The sequence below is a fragment of the Pipistrellus hanaki genome (genome assembly GCF_964339955.1).
Source record: "Pipistrellus hanaki genome assembly, chromosome: 5".
Taxonomy (NCBI): domain Eukaryota; kingdom Metazoa; phylum Chordata; class Mammalia; order Chiroptera; family Vespertilionidae; genus Pipistrellus; species Pipistrellus hanaki.
The window spans coordinates 58485580-58506635 of record NC_140507.1 but is presented as its reverse complement, the minus strand read 5'-3'; the positions used below and the strand labels follow the sequence as shown (position 1 = coordinate 58506635).

Here is a 21056-nt window from a genome sequence, read left to right as displayed (position 1 = left end):
TTATAACTATTTTTGATGTCAGATGGGAACTGGGTATATCAATCACTATATTGTGCATCTGAAACTAATATGTCAACTGTAATTGAAAAATAAAAAATTACTTTCAAAAATCCTCTTGTCCAACTAATGTACCTGCTGTGATTTATAGCAGAGGTACTGTACATTCACTCCCGGGTGTTTTCCACCAAGATACCTCTATGAAACTAATATTCCAGGCTTATTTTACTTGCCAAAAATAAGTGGTATCCTAAAAAATTAAAATCTAAAGTTGTTCCTTTAAATAAATATTTAGATTTTAGCAAAATCTAATACAATCTTAGTGAAATGAGAAATTATTTTGAAGTTTCACAATTATAATTTGATATTAAAAATGCATTGTATGTATATATTGTTAAAGAGCCCTGCCTGGCTACTAGACCACTAAAGTATACATCTGTGACATCAGCTCAGGCAAAATGTTCAAAACTAGCAAAATAGAATCAGTGTTTCTTTGAAAACTCTGTATCCCAGACAATTCCCAAAGCAAGTTCCTCAGCTTAGAAGCTTCTTAACTGTCTCCCTCCAGATATTGGCCTTGACACATCCCAAGTATCTTTCCAGGAAACCCTATTTCTAAAATAAAAAGTAACAAACCACTTAAGATGTTTCAAGTATTATAAATAAGAAACACTTAATGAACGCTTATTATAAACACCAAATGAGCATTTAAACTCAACTAACCATAAATGTTTCTGCCAAAAAAAACCCAGTGTCATCAAGAAATAAATCTACTGATCAATGAATAAGGACTTGTGAGATTCCTATATATCATTTCTGTATCTATGCTATTAATTACTTCCACGGGGGGGGGGGAGGGGGGAGGAATCATATTAATATAACCTTTAAGCCACCAATAGGCTGCTTAGGTTGAAGTCAACGATATAAGGATATGTCATTTGAATACATTCTACTTGTAGAGTGGTTAGGAGACATTATCCTCACAAACAAATCTCTCAAAATAAGAATGGTGTGCCTTGGTTAAAAGAAAATGCATTCCATGGAAATGCTATTTGCATTCCATGCTCTTTTACTTGCTGATAAAAATAATAAAAAGCCATTACCCTATGAATGGCTGCCCTTTACTAATCACCTATTATATGCGAGGACCTTTGCCAGGCATTCAGTATGCACCGGGTTGATGATCACAGCTGCCTGGACGGAGAGAGATTTCCCTCCAGAACTCCAGAGCTCAGCTGCTCCGTGGATCAGACTGTGATTCAAACCCAGGAAGGCTCCCCCCACAACCATGGCAGGTCGTGGTCTCCACTTGCAGTAGAACTCACGAGCCCAAGGAAATTTAAGATTGTTTTTTATTCCTTTGTACTTTATTCGAACAATATCACTCAAATGTCTAAACTCAGATCATAGAAGAATGACGTAGTTACACTTTATTACCTTCCTTCCACAAAGGCATTTTGCCCTGATTTTGTTGTTGTTGTTGTTCTGTTCTTTTGCTAGTATCAAATCATAGAGGCGGTAGAGATTTTCTTTTGTTTGTTTGTAATATATCTCCAGCTCAATTTCTTTCCTGTGGTGTGACTTTGATCAGTTCCAACATTTGTCAGGGTTTGTGCACACCCTCATTTGTAGACGTCGCAGGACATGGAAACAAGATGTTTAGCAGTCAAGAGCCTGTATGTTCTGTCTGAAACTTTTCCTCGCTGCTAAGCTTTATCAGTGTTCGTGTGGGTGTTGGGGTGTAAGTGTAAGAAGGATATTAAGACTTTTAGAGAGGAGGGTGGGAAGAAGAGATTGGGGGGGAGAGGGGGGTAGGAGGAGAGAGAGGGAGAGAGAGGAAGGAGAAAAGAAAAGAAGAGGGAATGGAAAGAGAGAGGGAGAGGAAATGAGAGAGAAAGGAAAGAGGACTGCTTTATAGCTGCTAAGATTGCAGACAGAAATAGCACACAACCACCGTGAGCTGTATGAGACTCAGAAACCAAGACTAAATTGTATTCACTTTTCTTAATCAGTTGCTCAGAAAGAAAGAGATGACATCTGGTCCCGTCTTCTTCTACATCTTGATTTTTGGAAAATATTGTAAGTATACTAAGGATTGCATTCCGTATGCCTTAGTGTTTTATGAAATTATCATAAGTATGATTGTGTGTTACTTACGTTTATGCTTTTAGATGGCAATGCTTTTTTTCTGACAAAATTGTAATCTCACCTCAGAATTATTCTTCTTAATACATGTCTGTTATTTCTATTAAAAATTGGAATATATTGTCAGTCAGTAGTTAGGCAAGACCAGCATGCCATAGAAACCCTATGCTTCATAGCAACCAAATTTGTCTAACTGGTATTAACAATATTTTATAAGTAATTTTGTAATATTTCAAGAGGAGTAGTCTTTAAAGAGATTGGGTTCAAGGAATATGCCCATTGAAATATCCTGGGAAGTCTTTACATGTGTTCCAGTTTCTATGTAGTTGTAACATTTCCTGTCCTAGTCCTTTGTGATTTGATAACATAGATTTGCCTCCTCAAAGGGAAATGCGTTCAGAAAACTCCTTTTTTAATCCGCAAGGTGCCTCGCTGTTCCTTAAAAGAAAAAATAAGGGAAAGCACAAAGCCAGGAAAGGCGTGTATACACACACACACACACACACACACACACACACACAGGAGGAGTCCCGATGGACATCTGACTTTTGGTACAGTGACAGTTTTTGCTGTCTTTGTGTGCTGTCGTTTATTTTTCAGAATAATTTTCTTTCATCAAGGGAAAGAGTCGCTCTGCATTAAAGCCTAGGTTAATTATATTATGTCAGTAGAAATCAAATGTTTTTGTTTCATGGGTAATAAATTATGACAAAGTCAAAGCGAATTAGAAAACTTTCTGGGTACCTTTAATTCCTTTTGATGCTGGAAATGATTAAGCTCTAACAAACTGAGTATTCCCGAGAGTTATATTCCTCTATCTCTTAAAAGTTTGTTTACATGAAGATATTCTATTGGGTACATTTTAATACAAATTCTCCCATGTGCCCCACCACAATGATTTTTCCCCCCTGTCTTTCCTTCTTGCCTTCTGACCTCTGGTATATATCACTGTGATGGTCAAAGGTGAGAGCATCAACATAAAAATTACTCAGAATCCTGGAGAAGCATTCCAGTTCCTCGCTGTCTCCATGTGTTATCTTGATTACTGACATTTCCATTTCTAACTGGATGGAGGAGAGGAGTGAAATTGCAAACCCCTACCAGAAATTGAATGTTTCTAATTATAATGCAAATGCTTAAACTATCAGAGTTTTTGAGATTTGCCACCAACTTCCTCATTAAACAATAACATACTCTGCCATCTCCTATTCTATTTCAATAAAATGAATAGGTCACAGAAGCCAGAGGTGTACTTCCAAAATTGGCATGAGAAATTCACCAGTGTGTATGTAAAAGATGTTCAGAGCAAGTTGAGAAGTAACTTTGGCTAATGTGCTACCATCATTTCAGGTTAATAAAAAAGGTTCTATGCTTACATGTTGTCTTTTGTTAATAAAGTTATTTTGATGACCAGAAATAGAAAATGGTTATTAGGAGGTTGGGGGCTAAGTAGAGGAGGGGCAAAGGGGGATGGGGGAAAGGGGACAGGAAAAGGTTTTGCTTGGGGCAATGGACGCATGACACAGTATGCAAATGATGTTTTGTAGAGTTGAACACTTGAAACTTGTATGGTTTTGCAAACTAATATCTCACTGTAATGGCCAATAAATTGAATTAATTTTTAAAAAAGAAGTTAAAAAGGATACTAAGGAACAAACATAATTAAAAAATTAAATGTATCAGATTAGATCTTGGACCAGGAAAAAAATAAAAGGGTTTTTGTTTTTTTTGCTACAAAGCGAGGGGGGGGGGAATAAAAATAGTTAATAATGATGTCAAAACCTTACAACTTTTAAAATTTAAGTTCTTTTGATTTACAGTGTTTTTGTAATGCAATGTGAGTACTTGAGAGCTCCGTGTGCTCATCCTTCTGTGTGCTTTCCATGGAGAATGAGGGCATAAACATCTGATGCCCAGTTTGGCAAGCAAAATTTCTGGCTATATTGGTGTCAACTGGGTAGGTGGAGTGGAGGGGCATTTAACCACAAAATGGCAACCCACACCCATGATTCACCTTTTAATTTATGTCATCACCCAATACCACCTAACAGAAGACTTTTTACACATGTAGCAAAAGAAGTCAACAGTGACATAAGAAAAGTCTTAAGTCTCTGTAATCCCATGGTGGTGGTGGTTGTAATTATGTTTATGTGTTTGTTTTTTAATCCACTTTCCTGTTGCCTAGGAACAGTTGTCATGGATGACAGCTGACATAAGGTGCTGACCTTTGACAACGACTTACCCACTCTGAGCCTTATTTTGTAAAAGGGCAGTAAAATCTTTTACCCTATCTGCCTCCTAGATCTATGTTTGGTTTTTATTACATCAGTTACCTCCCTAAACCTTCAAAACGACGAGATTATATAGATACAATTAAGCGCAGGAAGAAGACAAGCCCAAAGACATTCGGTACCTTGTCAGAAGACTCAAGCTAATAAATGCCAAGGTTTGAATGCTTTCGATGTCCATGCTTTTCCTCTGAGTCCATGAACATTCTCAGTAGAAATAATGTGTACTAAAGGGCCGTAAAAACAGAAAGCCCTTTATAGACTTGAACAATTATTAGTCACCCTTTTAACCAAAAAAATTATTGAATGCCAGGTACTCTAATAAGCAATAGGACGAAGGGGTGATTACTAAAGGGGGAGAGTGGAGAAAACAGAACGTTCATCTAGGATTCCCAAACAGTGAGACAAAGCGCATACCGAGTGGCAACATTAAGATTCAGCAAAGGTTTTCTTTTAACCTTGAGGATATTTCATTCTTAAAAAATTCCTCTATAGCCTAATTAACTGAATTGTGTCAATGTTAATTTGCAGATTTGAAAATGTACTATGGCTATGTAAGATTTTACCCTTAGGAGAAGGTGGATGAAGGATGAAGGAACCTCTCTGGACTATTTTTGCAACTTTTTAGGAGCCTAGAATCCTGCAAAGTTCAAAAACAATCCCCAGGAAGAGTTATATCACAAGTCCTTACCAGCAATTGCTTTGCTCATTATTAAACAGTATCATTCAGCAAAAGCAATCATTTTACTGAATACTTTGGACAGGAAAGGAACAAGTGAGGAAACAGGAAATAAAAGGGGCTCAAATATTAGTATTGGGCCAAGGACTGGGTAAGGTCCTAGTTTTTAGTTTCCAAGTGGATACTTACAAGACCACCTGGTCTGTGTCTTGGGTCCTGGCACTGGCATGTCTCTTAGCCATTCTCTTCTGTAACCATGAAGAAGGGGAAGGGAAGAGGCTTTCCCAGAACACTCCACTAGTACATGAAAAGCAGAACATTAATACATGGAAAAGTAGAATACTGATATATTTACCCACCTCCAAAACATAGAAGAATAAACGTTCCAGAAGTATCTACTATTTCACCTCATAGTTTTAAAGGTTGCTAGTAATTTTGTATTGTTCTTACTATGAATATAGTGTCAAATTTTTAAGTTTCAAATAGATTAGAAAGCCTGTGCCTCATCATCATCGTTCCTAAAAAAGGAAAACAAGGTATCACATTTGTGAACTAAATAGTTTCACAAGCATAATTTCACACATTAGGACAGACTTGTTAAAGTGAATGCCTAGAGTTTGGTATTCTGGTTAGATTTAATTTTTGTCTGAATAAAACTGTAAGCATGTATATAATTTTGATTTCAAGCCCTATGATGGTGGTTATGGGTGTGGTTGGTTTTGTTTGTTTGTTTTTCTTCATGTTTTTTTTTTTTTTTTTTTTTTTTTTTTTTTTTTACTAAATTAACTAGGGTCACTATATTTCTTAAATCTTCCAAAATAATGAATTTGTCTTTTAAAAATAATCAGTGCTTTGGAAAAATGTCTATAAATTATTCTTTGAGATGGGAAGTTAGGGGCTCTTGCACTGGCCTGGCCAGTGTGGCTCAGTTGGTTGGGCATCATCCAGTGCCCCAGTGCTGGTTGGATTCCCGGTCAGGGCACATTCTTGGTAGGGGGCATGCAGGATGCAGTTGATGGATGTTCCACTCTCATTTTGATATTTCTCTTTCTCTTTCCCTGCCCCCCCCTCTAAGAATAATAATAATTACTAAAAATATTTTAAAATAAATTTATTGTCCACCAAAATCCTAGCTTCATAGATTAAGACTTTGCCAACACACTAAACTAGTACGATCATTTTTCATATACCAACACCTGCCTGGTAGGTAACCATTTTAAATCATTTTCATAATCAAGGAGATAATGGTCAGAGGAGAGAAGGGTTCTGACTATATCTTCCCAAGTCCATGCTTACTGTCAGGCCCAAAGAGACTTTAATGAAAGGTGCTTATGAAATTCTCAGAGCAGATTAAGATCAGTGGATGTTTTCACTCTCTCCCTCCACTCTCCCTCTCCAGCCCATGCTCCCATGCTGTTCCCCGGATAGCCAAACCGTCTTTAAAGATACAGGCCTTTTTCATCACAGCCATGCGGATCACTAATCTGGCCATCTCCCTAGGATGAGAGGGTCTTTATGTGCTGAAGATGGAAATGAGACTGAGCATTACTATACAGGTGTCCAGGGAAGCTACAGTGGAAGAAGCTTTGCCAGTATTTCAGGAGCAATTTGTAGCCGATCAAAAACTCTGCTTCTAGTGTCCAGACAGATGATTCTTTTCCATAGATACCTCCCAAAATAGCTTGAGCACCAAACACCTAAGTGCTTAACATCACCCATAACCCATCCCCTGCAAGGATACCACGTCTTCTGTCTTCCTGCCTATGCCAAGGCTGGTGTCAGAGAGATGAGGCACAGCCCAGACTGTCCACATTGAGTAGAGTCACCCTAAACTTGCTCTTTTCCTCCTTCTCCCCACCTCAGCACACACACAGCTTCCTGAGAAGCAGTGGCATGCTTTCCAACTTCATGGCAATGGAGAGGACACTTAGAGAAGCAACATAATGCATCTTTGCTATTGAGGAAAGCTACCCAAAGGCATTAACAGTTGATGATTTGGTAGCGAATAAATCCCACACAGGTAGTAAGCTATCCAGTACCATGCCTTACATGCTGAAGTCTGATTTTCTATTTATCCTGTGGGATGAGGCTGTCTTTGAATTTTTGTTCCAGGCATGGAGATGAAGGGAGGATGTGAAAAGTATAGTCTCCCTGGCCACCGAGCGTCTCACTTCCTTTTAATAGCACTATGCGCTGTTTCTCCTCCTTTTCATCTCTCCCACAGATAGACGGTTTAGTGCCAAGTGAAACCTCCTTTCCTTTCTCCAGGAAAATTTCCTTTCCTGGCCTCCTGTAACCCAGGGATTAATTTGCGATTCTAATGAACCAGTCTCTCTTTCTCCTCAGCACTTAATTTCTCCTTTTTTATCTTAACCTTTCTCTCACATGTCCTGACAGAAGATACACAAAGAGAAACTCTCCTCTCCTGGTCCCAAAACTTGCAGCCAGAATTCTTATTTCTACCCACCTCTTGTTCCTAATGTTCCCTCCTCATGAATTAGAACTTTCACAGAGGCTAGTAAGCTGATTAATGTACTATAGGCAGATTGCATGTACACACCCCCATTGTGTGGGTACCTGGATCCATGGGCTAACTTTTACAGTAATGAGTAAAATGGCTCCAACATCTCACAAGGTAAGGAAACATTGAACTTGCATATTTCTGTGGCCATTTAAACAGATAAATATTACTTCACACACTTGAGATTGAAATGTTATAGGTTATGCCTGGCCTGTGTTGCTCAGTGGTTGAGCATGGACCCATGCACCAAGAAGTCACCAGTTCAATTCCTTCTCAGGGCACATGCCTGGATTGCAGGTTCACTGTTGGATGTTTCTCTCTCTCAAAAACACACAAAAGTATATTTTTTTTAAAATGTTGTAAGTTAAGGCATGCAAATAAACATGAATATTTTTAATTTTAAAAATGTTGATTTTAGAGAGAGGAAGGGAGAGAGCGAGAGATGTGAGAGAGAGAAAAATGGATTAGTGCCAAAACTGGTTTGGCTCAGTGAATAGAGCGTTGGTCTGTGGGCTGAAAGGTCCCAGGTTCGATTCCTGTCAAGGGCATGTACATTGGTTGCGGGCACATCCCCGGTAGGGGGTGTGCAGGAGGCAGCTGGTAGACGATTCTCTCTCATCAGTGTTTCTAGCTCTCTATCCCTCTCCCTTGCTCTCTGTGGAAAATCAATAAAATACATTTTTTTAAAGACCCTTTAAAAAAATGGATTAGTTACCTTTCACACACGCCTGACTAGAGAGTGAAACCCACAACCTGGCTATAAGTCCTGGCCAGGAATCTAACCTACCACCTTTTGGTGTAAGGGATGACGCTCCAGCCAATTGAGCCACACCAGCCAGGGCATGAATCAATAAATGCTGAAGAAAATGTATTAACGTATGTGCCTGGCTCTACTGAGAGAAATCAGATTAGCTGACCCATTAAGCTTTCGTGAAAGCTCTTATCCAGGGCCCTTATTGCAAGAATAAATTAATGAAAAAATGGATTAAGTTCCCAGATACATCAGAGTCTGGAGTCTGAAATAGAACACTATTCAGGCTGCCATTCTGTTCGCTCACAAAGCCTCTGATTCTTATCTTGCTTTTTATCCTCCTCTCTCATATTCCTTGGCTCATCCCAGCCTTTTGATATTTTAATAGGTTTTTCCCAGAGCCGGTTAGAAATGTTTGACTCATTTTCAATAGTCCAGAAGATTTGCCATTTTCACTTTCCTAGTTGGATCTGATTTGTTAGAAACTGCAAAACTGCTTCATGATTTATAAATGTTTCTACTTTCTCACACATTTCAAACTTAGGCAAGAAGACGTCATCAATCAAGCTTTCTGTGAGCCTCTCTTAGCCTCCATTTAACCTCCCTCTATGTGTTAAGATTAAGAGAGGTGGCTGGTTTGGCTAAGTTAAATTTAGCTTTTTATTTCTGCTCTTCTGATTGCTGTCCTTACCCTGATCTGTTAGCTGACAGCACGATTTATGTTCCCTGGAAAGAAGGATTATGTTTGTTTGTTAAAATTCCATAACTTTTCTCAGTAGCTGAGCATTTATCCCCAGTGTTGACCTGAAATAATGTGGCAAATCATTTGTCCATCAAACCCATTTTAATGCCAAAAAAAAATTTATATAAATCTTTTTGTACTGCTACTGAGTCGTAGGCATCTTTTTTCAAAGTCTCTATGCAAGTATATACAGCAGGCTCAATATTATTTTCATCATTCTTTATAGTCATTACCTTAGAAGGGGATACACACAAAAATTAAATAGATTTTTTTCCTTCTCTCTAGGTGTTTATAATCTAAGATGGATAGATATGAATAGACACTGGCTATAATTATTAAATTAAAATGTAAATAGAACCCTGGCTAGTGTTGCAAAGTGGTTAGAGCATTGGCCCACACACCAAAGGGTCTTGGGTTTGATTCCCCATCAAGCGCATGTACCTGGGTTGCAGTTTCTAGCCCCGGTGCACATACAGGAGGCAACCAATCGATGTGTTCTCCCCCCCTCCCTCCCTTCCACTCTCTCTAAAAATCGATGGAAAAAATAGGCTTGTGTGAGGACTCACACACACACACACACACACACACGCACGCACGCACGCGCGCACGCAAAAAAAAAAAATAGAATAAAATGTGAACAGATAATTCAAAGCCAAACATTTTATCAATAGTATATCTCCTCAACTTTCTGCCTATGGTATAGTTACAATGACTGCCTAAATAGATCAGCGAAGAAAGAAGAACAAATGTGGTACTGCTCAAGAAGAATAGAATTTAACAAGGCAGTGTGTTGTGGAGGAATCAAAGAAAGAATGGTGCTAAATAGTGCTGGATAAAAATAGTGTTTGCAGACCGAGAGCAAGCCTTCAGAGATAAAAGAAAATTTTGGTGAGATCAGCAGCAGCCCGGAATATAAAGGCAGGGCAAGGAACAGGCTAAGGCATCTGTGTGCTCTGGCGATGAGGTTAGTGAAACCCTTAGAAAGTCATCATACACAGTCCAGGCCCAGAATGGGTTTGCATTTAAAGAAACTCATATAGAAAAAAGAATATTCACCTTTACCCTTGCTCCTGGAAAGATTTAAAGAATAATTTGTTATAAATGATCTACACAAGCCTTATTGAAGTTCTACTTCCTCCTCTCTTCTCAGTCCTTCTCCCATCCCCAGGAGCCCCCGAGACTTTGATCCAAGGCTGTGTGGACTCGGTATCTGCCTCTCATTTCCCCATCACTCAGCCTTCACTCCTGCTGCACTCTGAGCCCACATGCCCCTTGCCACACAGTCTTGATGTAGAACTTGAATTCAGATTTACCTGACACCTAAGTCTGATGTCTTTCCATTCACCATACAAATACCAAATCATGATGCCTAAGTATGTATATCATCATAAAATGGATAAGTATTCTTTTTGCCATTTATGGATAAGCAAACTAACCAAACAGGTTGAACTCCACTCATATCTACCACTTACTGCTTCCCAGAGAAACAGAAGGCCCAACAGGAACAGGTCGAATGTGGCAAGACTATAGAGACTGAAAAGGACCTGGTAGAGTAAGGACATGATGAGAAGTTTCAGGAGTAGGGCTGAAGCAAATGATTGGAGATAGAGAAAATCATTGGAACTGATCATAATGTCTTTGTAAGCCACATTCAAGTCTGTACTTCAGACTATAGAAAATAGGTAAAATGGGCGTTAGGTGTGAAGGGAGCCAGGCCAGGAAACATTGTGAGAGTTTAAGAAGTGAAAGGTGAACAGGGTGAATGTGTACTCAGATAAGTTGAATAGCCATCTCAGATTGTGATGAAAGAGAATTGAATTGATTTAAGGGAAAGAGATGGGGAATGGGATATCCAAAGGGAAAGGCTGCACATGAGCCAAGGGGGCATTTGGCTGATGATGGCAGCACACATCCTTGTATGCAGTCACTCATGGGGAGCTCTTATCAGTGGGTCTGGGGCTGAGCTGGGGGGCTTGGGATGCAGATGGAATGAAGATGTGCAATCAGGTGCCTTCAGAACAGTTTTCATCCTTTGTATGGTCTAACTCCTGGTGTCCAGTGAGTTTTTCCTGGTCTTTTGTTCTCCTGTGGAGGAAAGCTTACAAATGGCCTCTAAGATTGTATTATCCTACAATCCTAACAATTGGAATGGAGGTTTTGCATGGAATGCTATAAGGAGATGTGTGCGTTAGGAAGTAACTCTGGCAACTTACCAAAAGTGGACTAGAATGTGAGAAACTAAAAGCAGTCCCTAAAGGAAGGGTGGCCATTGCACCTCGAGCCACTAGGCAGGTAAAGCCTAAGACCAAGTCAAGTCAGTTGCTCGATTTTACGTTGTTTTTCTAGGACCTTAATGAATTTCTAATATATTTTCTCCCTGACTGGTACCTATAAAATGTACAAAATATGTGTGGAATACAGTACAAAGTTTTTATTTAATACCCTGATTATGATAAGTCTAAGACCAAGTCAAGTCAGCTGCTGGATTGTATTACCCTACAATGAAGGGCAAAGAGCAAGAGAATCCTTTATCCCCAGATGAGAGAATGAAAAAGAAATTGTAAGGGTCAGAGAGCAGCTAAAGGAATTTTCTTTTAAAGAATAAGAGAATATGTAGAGAAATGGTCATAGAATTTATTGCTTCTCTGCTTAAGAATTCAATTCTAAAGAAATGGTGCTGCCACAGATGAGCTTATAATCCATTTGTTGTTCTCATGAGCTGGGTGCAGATGGGCAGGTCAGCAGACAGCCACTCAAAGTCAGCCCCTGTGGCAACCACAATAGCAGAGTATGACCCGAGAAGAGAAGATGAATTCTTCCTCAGTGTTTAACCTTGTGACCTGAATTAGCAACCAGTTCCCATCACAGGCTGTCCACAGACAGCATGGACAGAAATAGGAAGCCAGGTAATCAGCAATACAAACTAAGCACTGCAGGTTGTTAAGTTCAGTAGAACTCAATCACGAAGAGTTTGAGGATGAGTATTGTTTCTGATAGACATTAATAAGAAAAAAAAGGCATAAGCAATATCTACTTGGTTTCAGAAAGGGTCCTAGAATCAAAGTGATCCACAGGTGACTCTTGGCATCTCTGTCTTTGGGGACTTCTATTGTCTGCAGAGCTCCCATACAACTATTAATATTCTGCCCAGGGTGCTTACAATTCCATGGATTGGTGACTGATTGAATAGTATAGATTCTATGAAATGTACTTTTAGCACAGTTATTAGTTCTAATCTGGAAATTAAGACCTAAGGACTGGGGTGTGTGGGAGGGAACCAATCAATAATTCTCTCTCATCATTGATGTTTCTCTCTTTCTCCCTTCTTCTCAGAAATCAATAAAAATGTGTTTTTTAAGTGGGGTAGAAAAATCAGAGACTCCAAGTTAGAAACACACAGATGATATGGAATTGCATATCTTATAAATAATACTCCTGCCATTAAAGTTCTTTGTAGCTTACACCAATAATCCTCAGAAAGCTTAAAGCACACATATATTGCACACACACATTTATATGGTGTCTAGGTCTTTTTATATTTACTAAAAATACTATATGCCCAAATGCCAGGCAAAAGGAAAGTGAAATATTTTTCAAATAATAACAATTTTAAGACCTAGAAACTTTACAACTATTTCAGCTACAAGTTTAAAATATTTACCAAGTTTTTAAAAAATTACTTTGAAAATTTTTAAAACCACAAAAACATTACAAAAGTAGTATATTGTATACCCATATACCTTTCACCAGGAGTCAACCTGTGCTAACATTTTCCCACACTTGCTTTCTATCTCTCATCACATTCATACATACATATACATATTTTTCTTTTTGAATGACTTAAGAGTAAGTTGTAAACTTTATGACCTTTCAGTCCTAAATACTTCAGCCTGTATATCCTAAGAATTACATTCTCTAAGCTCTCTTGCAGTTACTAAAATAGAAGCCTCATCTATGCAGTTGTTTATTTCTGAAAACTTCTCTAAAGAGAAAAAAATTATGAGATCTTCCCCTTTTTAATTTTTTTAATTTGCTTTCTAAATATGAAGGAAGGAGAAGCTAGAGTAATAAATCTTTTTCTTCTTTGGAAATCATTGTTCCATATGAACCATGAGTCTGAATTTATAAAGCTGCCATCTCCAATAAATCTGTCAAGAAGCAATAGGAAAATGTCTTATTTATATGCATCATGTTTGTCTTTGACCTTGTAGGGAAATAACTTGGAACACTCAGAGCAACACACACATAACATGCCCCAATGAAGCAGCACCATATCCTTACACTCAAAGATTTCAAAAGAAGGACAGACAATCCAGAATAGAAGAGGAAGTCAGTTCAAAGGTATAATTGAACTTGATGAGGAAGGGGAAGACTTAGGTGAAAAAGAAGATATGCAAGAACACTCATAAAAAAAAAAAAGAAGAAGCAAAAGTATGAATGATTTTTCAGGGACTCCTGAGCTGCTCACTATGGGAGGACTGGTAGACACACAGTGGTTAAGAACACAGATTCTAAAATCAGACAGACCTGTGTCTGAATCTCTGTTCTGCCACGTCCTAGTTCTGTGATTCCCCACACAAGCTCCTCTTCTATGCCTTACCTTCTATCTGTAAAATCATGGTAATATTAATAAATATTTAATGGAGTTATTTGGAGGAAATAAAATAGGCATGTAAATTGCCTAGCCGCATGCCTAAAATACAATCCATGTCAAAAAGCTGAAAGAGAAAACTAATGGAAGTGAAAGGTTAATGTAATGTCCTCTTAGGTTTAAAAAGGTAGGTTTGTGGCCAGTTGGGGACACTTGGACTATAAGTCTAAAGTATAATCAAAAGGAAGCTGTTAGAAATTTATTATCCAGACGTGAGATAATACCGATTGGAATCACAGACAGTAGGAATAGAAATGAGATGCTGAATGGAAGAGCTATTAAAAAGAAATACAACTGCCCTTGATTTGGGATCTTTATTTCTTGGCTGTACTACCAGCATAATCAATAAAACTGACTGCTGTCACACCACTGAGCAGGGATAAAATGTGATGGTGGGAAAGTCAAGAAAAAAAATTTGTCATAGTTTGAGATAAGTACTAGAATGTATAAATAGAAAATTCAGAAATTGTAGCTACTCCATGTGTTAGAAAATATATGCTCTTATTAAATAAATGCTTACTAAATGCTTATTCTGGCAGAATACTAAGACCTGAGCAGTATTTATAACATCTCACCCAACTATATATTGCTTAATCCTAGAACCTCAAAATTTGGATTCTTGAAACTCCAGACATTTTTTCAAAAGTAAGAAAAAAATGTTCAGCCCCCATTATAGCTTATTTGATCGGCATTAAGGATCCTTAGGTTTACACCAGGGGTGGGGAACCTTTTTCCTCCAAGGGCCATTTGGATATTTATGACATCATTTATGGACCATACAAAATTATCAACTTAAAAATTAGCCTGCTATCTTTGGTCAAACATTTAATTAACTCACTCCTAATGCTTTGGCAGAGCTAGACCAATTGATTTCTCAGGCCTTATATTACCTGTGGCCCGGATGTTCCCACCACTGCTTTACGTCAATCAGTCTGAGTATCTGCATTTTGAGCTACAGCAGATTCAAGTAATAAATTAGAAATAGTAATTAGAGTCTTGAGACCACAGAGACAGACAGATTAATGATAGTTGAAGTGACAGTGAAGAATTGTGGAGAAAAATTATAAAAAGTTGACAGAACTTCTAAAGCACAGGAGTCTGAGATCAAATTTATAGGACATGTGTCCCCTCAAAAGGCCCTAGACGTAATAACCCACATTCACAAGGGAATGTTGATACTGCATTCAATAAATTTCCAGAACTTTAGAAGTAAAGCTGAACACAAAAACTGAATCAGAGACATCAGTATAGAAGCTTCTGACAAGTTTTGCTAAAAAAGGAAAGATGAGAAATGGGAATGTACGTGGTATAAGAAATTATGATTTTGTTTTGTTTTTCTTTTGTCTTGTTTTGAAGAAGGGAAACATAACAGCACGTTTTCAGGTTGCTGAAAGAAAAAGGAGGATCATTGGAATGTGTCCTGAGTAGAGACGGAGGATGGAACCTGGGAGCTTGGTTGAAGGACTGACTTTAGATGGCAGCAAAGACAGCTCTTTCATAACAAGGCTGAGGAGGCAGAGCACAGGAGGGTGGTCTGTGGAAGATGCAGTGGGGGATTTGTGAGGCTCTGGTGGTCTTGGGTTTATCACTGAGGTATGAATATGGGAGAAGAGGTACTGGAGGATTGAGGAAAGAAGGAATAAAATAATCATCTAGGAGACTGAGAGAATATAGGGAAGAGGGAACAATGGAAGAGGGAATAACTACTGATCAGCATTCAGGGCCCCCTTAAATTTGGGCTCTGGATTTGAAGTGGATCATGTGCTTTTGTCCTGCCAAGTGTAGCCATACAAGTGCAGGTGGAGGAGAAACATTATTATTAATGTTTATTGATTTTTAGAGAGCAAGGAAGGGAGAGAGAAAAACAATCAGTTGCCTCCCATACATGCTCCTATTGGGGAAAAACCCATAACGTAGGTATGCACCCTGATCAGGAATTGAACCCGCAACCTTTTGGTGCTCAGGATGATGCTCCAACCAAATGAGCCACCCGGCCGGGTGATGGTGGTCTCCTTTACTTAAAGGGAACTGATTGTAGGTCTACTGTAGTCTATCCAACTTAACACAGAAAGGTAACCATCATGTACACATTCTTCTCACTCTGTGATTTATATATAAATTTATCCTCTAAGTCCTCTAGACAAATCAGTAGTTCTAAACTTAAAAAAAAAAAAAAGAAACATTATCTCCAAAAAAAGCTTCACTCTTGCAATGGAAATCTGGGCTTTCAATATTATTTCAGCTAAAAGTTTATAAATTAACTCAAGCTGTACATATTTCTTGGTTCTCAGCTATAGTTGCCCTCCCTATGAAGCAATAACTATCACTGAATAAATGAGTGAAAAGTCTTGGCAACAACAACAACAACAACAAAAATAGGGGGAAAAATACTTCAGTCATTATCTTCAAATGTTATCCTGCTAATTTAGCAGACACCCCTAAGTGAGCCAAGATATTTTTTAAAAGATCAAATTGAATGGAAAGATATGAGCTTACTAAAGTTATGACATATTCTGCCTAGTTTTCCTAAGTTTGTTTGCTTTGGGGGGGGGGAGAGACTTGATTTCCATGGGAAGTAATTGTAATAGGCATGTCTTTATGTTCTACTTCGCTAATTATATAGTGAGAATATGAGTGGAATACAGCATGGACTATTAAGCTGGTAACAATGAGGGGGATAGCACTAACGAAAAATCAATCCATTTCTTCTTAATTCAGCACATAGCTTCACTTCTCATTCGTTATTCCTAAATATTTATTGCTATTCTAAACTCCCATGCTAAGCACAAGCAATTCAATCATGATTTGTGGCATGATCTTTGTCCTCAGAAAGCTGGCTGAAGAGACATATGTGGCAGAATTATAATACAATGCAACCAGGGTCTGAAAGAATGAGATTAGCACAGGATGCTAAGAAAACAGAAAAGAGGCATATATTTTAGCCTGTGGGAGAAATAAAGGCTCTCGGGGGGCCATGATATGCAATGTTCTATGCTGAGAAAAGCATAGGACATTGGCAGGTAAATACCGTAAGGAAGTCACACTGTCCACTCCGCTGCCATTTTATTGGTAGGAGGCAGCAATGTGCCTGGCCCTTGGGGTGGGAGTGGAGGGGAAGCAATCAGTTCTGTCCCTACGTCAGTTCTGTGTGAGGCATTAAGACTGACTGGATTCTGGGTACGTAAAGTATCTGACTTATCAGGAGCCAATAATATAAGTTATGAGAAAAAACATGATTGAAGGTTGAACATGAAAAACTGGACTGAGGCAATATTATGAAGAGATATGAGTCTCTGGATTTGGTCAGGACAATTGAATTTTTTTGCTCTTTTTTTTTTTTTCAATTTTACTGAGGTATGCATGCTTGAATTTTTCCAAGAGTTTTTATGTATACCAAGTACACACATCTCAAATCTAACCCAGCATGTGCTCTTCCTCCCAGAAGCATCCCCATGCCTTTCCCCTCCCATCTCCCTTTCTTTCCCCACAGGCATGCATCTCCTAAACTCTGAGGGACCCCACAAGACTTGCAACAAGGGCAGCAGTGGGCAGTGGCAGTGCATCCTGAGCTATTCCCCTGAACCTATCCCCAAGGCCCCCTTTTCTCTGACTTCTTAGTGAGCCAAAGCAGCCCCGCCTAGGCTGCCCAGACCTTTCTTATGTCACTGTCCTCAAGCTTAATAAACATGCTCTAAAATTAAAAATAAATCTCAAATTTAAAGTCTAAAGTGATTCTTTTAATGATAGCTCCTTTTAAATATTTGCTAATATGATTCATAAATTCAGAGAACTAGTTCAAGCATCCTGAAAATATTCTGTCTGATTTCTTTACTTTTGACAAAATATTCTTAAATGATCTATCCTTTTTTTTTTTTTGAAACCTCTAGAGATTGTCTTAGCAACTCAGCCTATATAATAAAGAGTTAATATGCAAATTGATTATCACTACAATATACAAGATGGCCACCACAAAATGGTCAGTAGGGGAGGGCAGTTGGGGGCAATCAGGCCTTCAGGGAAGGGCAGTTGGGAGGGACAAGGCCTGCAGGGGAGGACAGTTGGGAGGGACCAGGCCTATAGAGGAGGGCAGTTGTGAGGGACCAGGCCCACAGAGGAGAGAAGTTGGGGAAAACCAGGCCAGCAGAGGAGGGCAGTTGGGGTGACCAGGCCAGCAAGGGAGGGCAGTTAAGGGTGACCAGGCTGGCAGGGGAGGGCAATTAGGCGTGGCCAGGCTGGTAGGGGAGGGCAGTTAGGGGCAATCAGGCCAGCAAGGGAGCAGTTAGGCATCAATCAGTCTTGTAGGGTGGTGGTTAGGGGGTGATCAGGCTGGCAAGCAGAAGCAGTTAGGGGCAATCAGGCAGGCAGGCAGGAAAGAGGTTGGGAGCCAGCAGTCCTGGATTGTGAGAGAGATGTTCCATATTGGAGAGGATGCAGGCTGGGTTGAGGGACCGCCCCCTGCCCCCTGTGCATGAATTTCATGTACCAGGCCTCTAGTTGTTTAATAATATTTGTAGTTAAGAAATTATTCCTTATAAATAACTCAAATATTCTCCCTGGCATTAGTGGATATAACAAACTGTAACCTCTTTCCCAAGTGACTTGTCAAAAACAATAGCCTCAACCTTTCAAGAGACACAACAGCTGCATTAAGCACTCTGGTAATGTCTATTCTCGCGAAATCTATTAGAAAATCTCCAATAGAAGAATAACAGCCGCTGAAGTAATTCATTGCCTGTTCCACAAGTCTGCTAGCAGAGAAAGCTTTCCCTTTGATTCTTCACCAACGCCTCAGTCTTTTAGGATAAAAGACTCTCTTCACATTTTAGAATAAATCTTTGTTTTGAGGATTGTGCATCAATGGGTGGTTAGCGGCATACCTTGACTCTGCCTATTAGATGCTAATAGCATCCCCAAAGTTGTGGAGATAAAAAATGTCTCTAGACTTTTGTCCCCTGGGATGCAAAATCATCATTGTTTGAAAGCCACTGGCCTTGTCCTACCTTGTTTCAAAAGGTCTAAAGAAAAGTAACCAATATTACAAATCAGGATTTTTATCTATAACTAAGAAATCACATTTTCAAACATTTGAAGTATCTGTAAATAGCTTCAGATTATGTTTTATTGTTAAAGAAATACTTTAAAAAACAAAGGCAAAATTCCCCTAAGGATATAAACTATTGAATATTATTTCTCCTTTCTCTTGACATTATTGATTCCACTTCCCAAAGATGACCACTGTAAGCAGTTTCTTGTTAATATATCGGAACTTTATAAACACAAGTATTATATGCTCCTTTATGTCATATAAATAAGATCAACCTGTATAGAGTGTTTTTAACATGCTTTTTGTACATAAATATATGCCTTGAATGTTTTATGTCACTAGATTAAGGTGACTAGACGACCCGCTTTTGGTGGGACAGTCCCGATTTTTAACAATTTGTTCCCCATCCCGGGGGAAATCTTTTTAAAAAGATTCTTTCCAAAAATCGAGACTTTTTTTTAAAACACCGCGGAACTTGGGACAAATTGTTAAAAATCGGGATGTCTGGTCACCTTACCTATATCTACTTCACTTCAAATTGTGGAACTATATATATATATATATATATATATATATATATATATATATATATATATTTCAGTAAGTATACCATATAATTTAACACTCCTCTATTACAACTAGTATTTTCATTTGTTGTGTTTTTGGATGTCTGAAATAGTTACTGATAGTCATCAGTTAAGATAGAAATTATCTCTAAAAGTAAGTGATTAATGTAGGAAAAGTTTGTGTTGGTTTTTGTTTTTCTATTTGGCTGGTTTTTGTTTCTTCATGACAAAGTGTCTTAGCAAATTGCCTCTATGCTTTTGATCATGTGAGTAATTACCTAAGAAAACAGAAATATTGAGAGGATCCAAGATGGCTGCACCCAGGTGAATACCTAGCCGCAGCCGCACACAACAATTTCAATAAAATATAACTAAAATATAAAACGGACATTGCCCAGATTTACAGGAAGGTTGACTGACTGGAAATTCTACAGCGAGAAGCAAGGAGAAAACCAGAAGGAGGCGCGGAGGAGCTGTAAAAGCCCAAGGTACCGGAGAGGAGGGGGAGGCAGAGAGCCTGGAAGGCCTTCCCTAGCAGAAAGGAGATAAAACTCCGACTGTGCTGGGCCCCCGACTGCTCTGAACCCCAGTTCTAGGCCAGACCCCGGGGACTCAGGCTCAGCCATAGGGAGCCGGGCTATAAGGCGGAACCCCGGGGGAGCAGCGAAAGGAGGTCCCGGAGACGCGCACACTGCGCGCAGAGAAGGGAGGGTCGGCTGTGCCACGGGATTGCCCTGATGGGAAGGAGACTGGGGCTCCAGACTGCTCTGAACGCCACCTCCAACTCCACTGCCAATTGAACTGAACCCCAATACCGGGCTCATTGTGGGAGAGCATAGACTGTTTGGCAGCAGGCGAAAATCAAGGGCACTTTTCTCTCAGAGGCGCCGGCAGCGAGCACTGAAGGACCCGCATAGGGCGGGGCTGACGGAAGCCAAAGCTGCAGGCTCCACCCTGAAACCCCTTCCCACCTGTAGGTGCGAAATGCGACAACAAAATAGATCACAAACGAAAGAAATGGAGGACAAAAAGTGTCTGGATATAGAGTTCAAATCTACGCTTATGAGGTTTTTCAAAAATTTCCTAGAAAAGATGGATAAGACCTATGAGGATATGAAAAGAGATCAACTAGAATTAATAAGGAGTCATCAAGAAATGATAAGGGATCAACAAGAAATAAAGAATACATTGTCTGAAATAAAAAATATTTTACAGAGTCCTAAAAACAGAAGGGAAGATCGCAAGAATCAAGTCAAAGATTTGGAACATAAAGAACCAGAAGACACTCCTCCACAGAAACTAGAAGGCAAGAGAATCCAGAAAATTGAAGATAATGTAAGAAACCTCTGGGACAACTTCAAGCGAACCAACATCAGAATTATGGGGGTCCCAGAAGATGAGAGAGAGCAAGATATCGAAAACATACTGAAAGAAATAGTGACAGAAAACTTCCCCCACCTGGTGAAAGAATTAGACTTACAAGTCCAGGAAGCGCAAAGAACTCCAAACAAAAGGAATCCAAAGAGGACCACACCAAGACACATCATAATTAAAATTCCAAGAGCAAAAGACAAAGAGAGAATATTAAAAGAAGCAAGAGCAAAGAAGGTAGTTACCTATAAAGGAGCACCTATACGATTGTCAGCTGACTTCTCAACAGAAACCATGCAGG

The 21056-nt window shown here is 39.1% G+C and overlaps 1 protein-coding gene across 1 annotated transcript in view; it reads left to right on the top strand.

The window, feature by feature from the left end:
* The first annotated feature begins 1630 nt into the window (after window positions 1–1630).
* The window catches only part of RXFP1 (relaxin family peptide receptor 1), an 81252-nt gene continuing 61826 nt past the window's right edge, over window positions 1631–21056 (top strand). Inside the window, exons 1-2 of the mRNA XM_084884165.1 lie at window positions 1631–1673; window positions 2010–2076. Coding sequence (XP_084740291.1) covers window positions 1653–1673; window positions 2010–2076 — 88 coding nt within the window. The 5' untranslated portion in view covers window positions 1631–1652. The remainder of the gene's footprint in view (window positions 1674–2009; window positions 2077–21056) is intronic.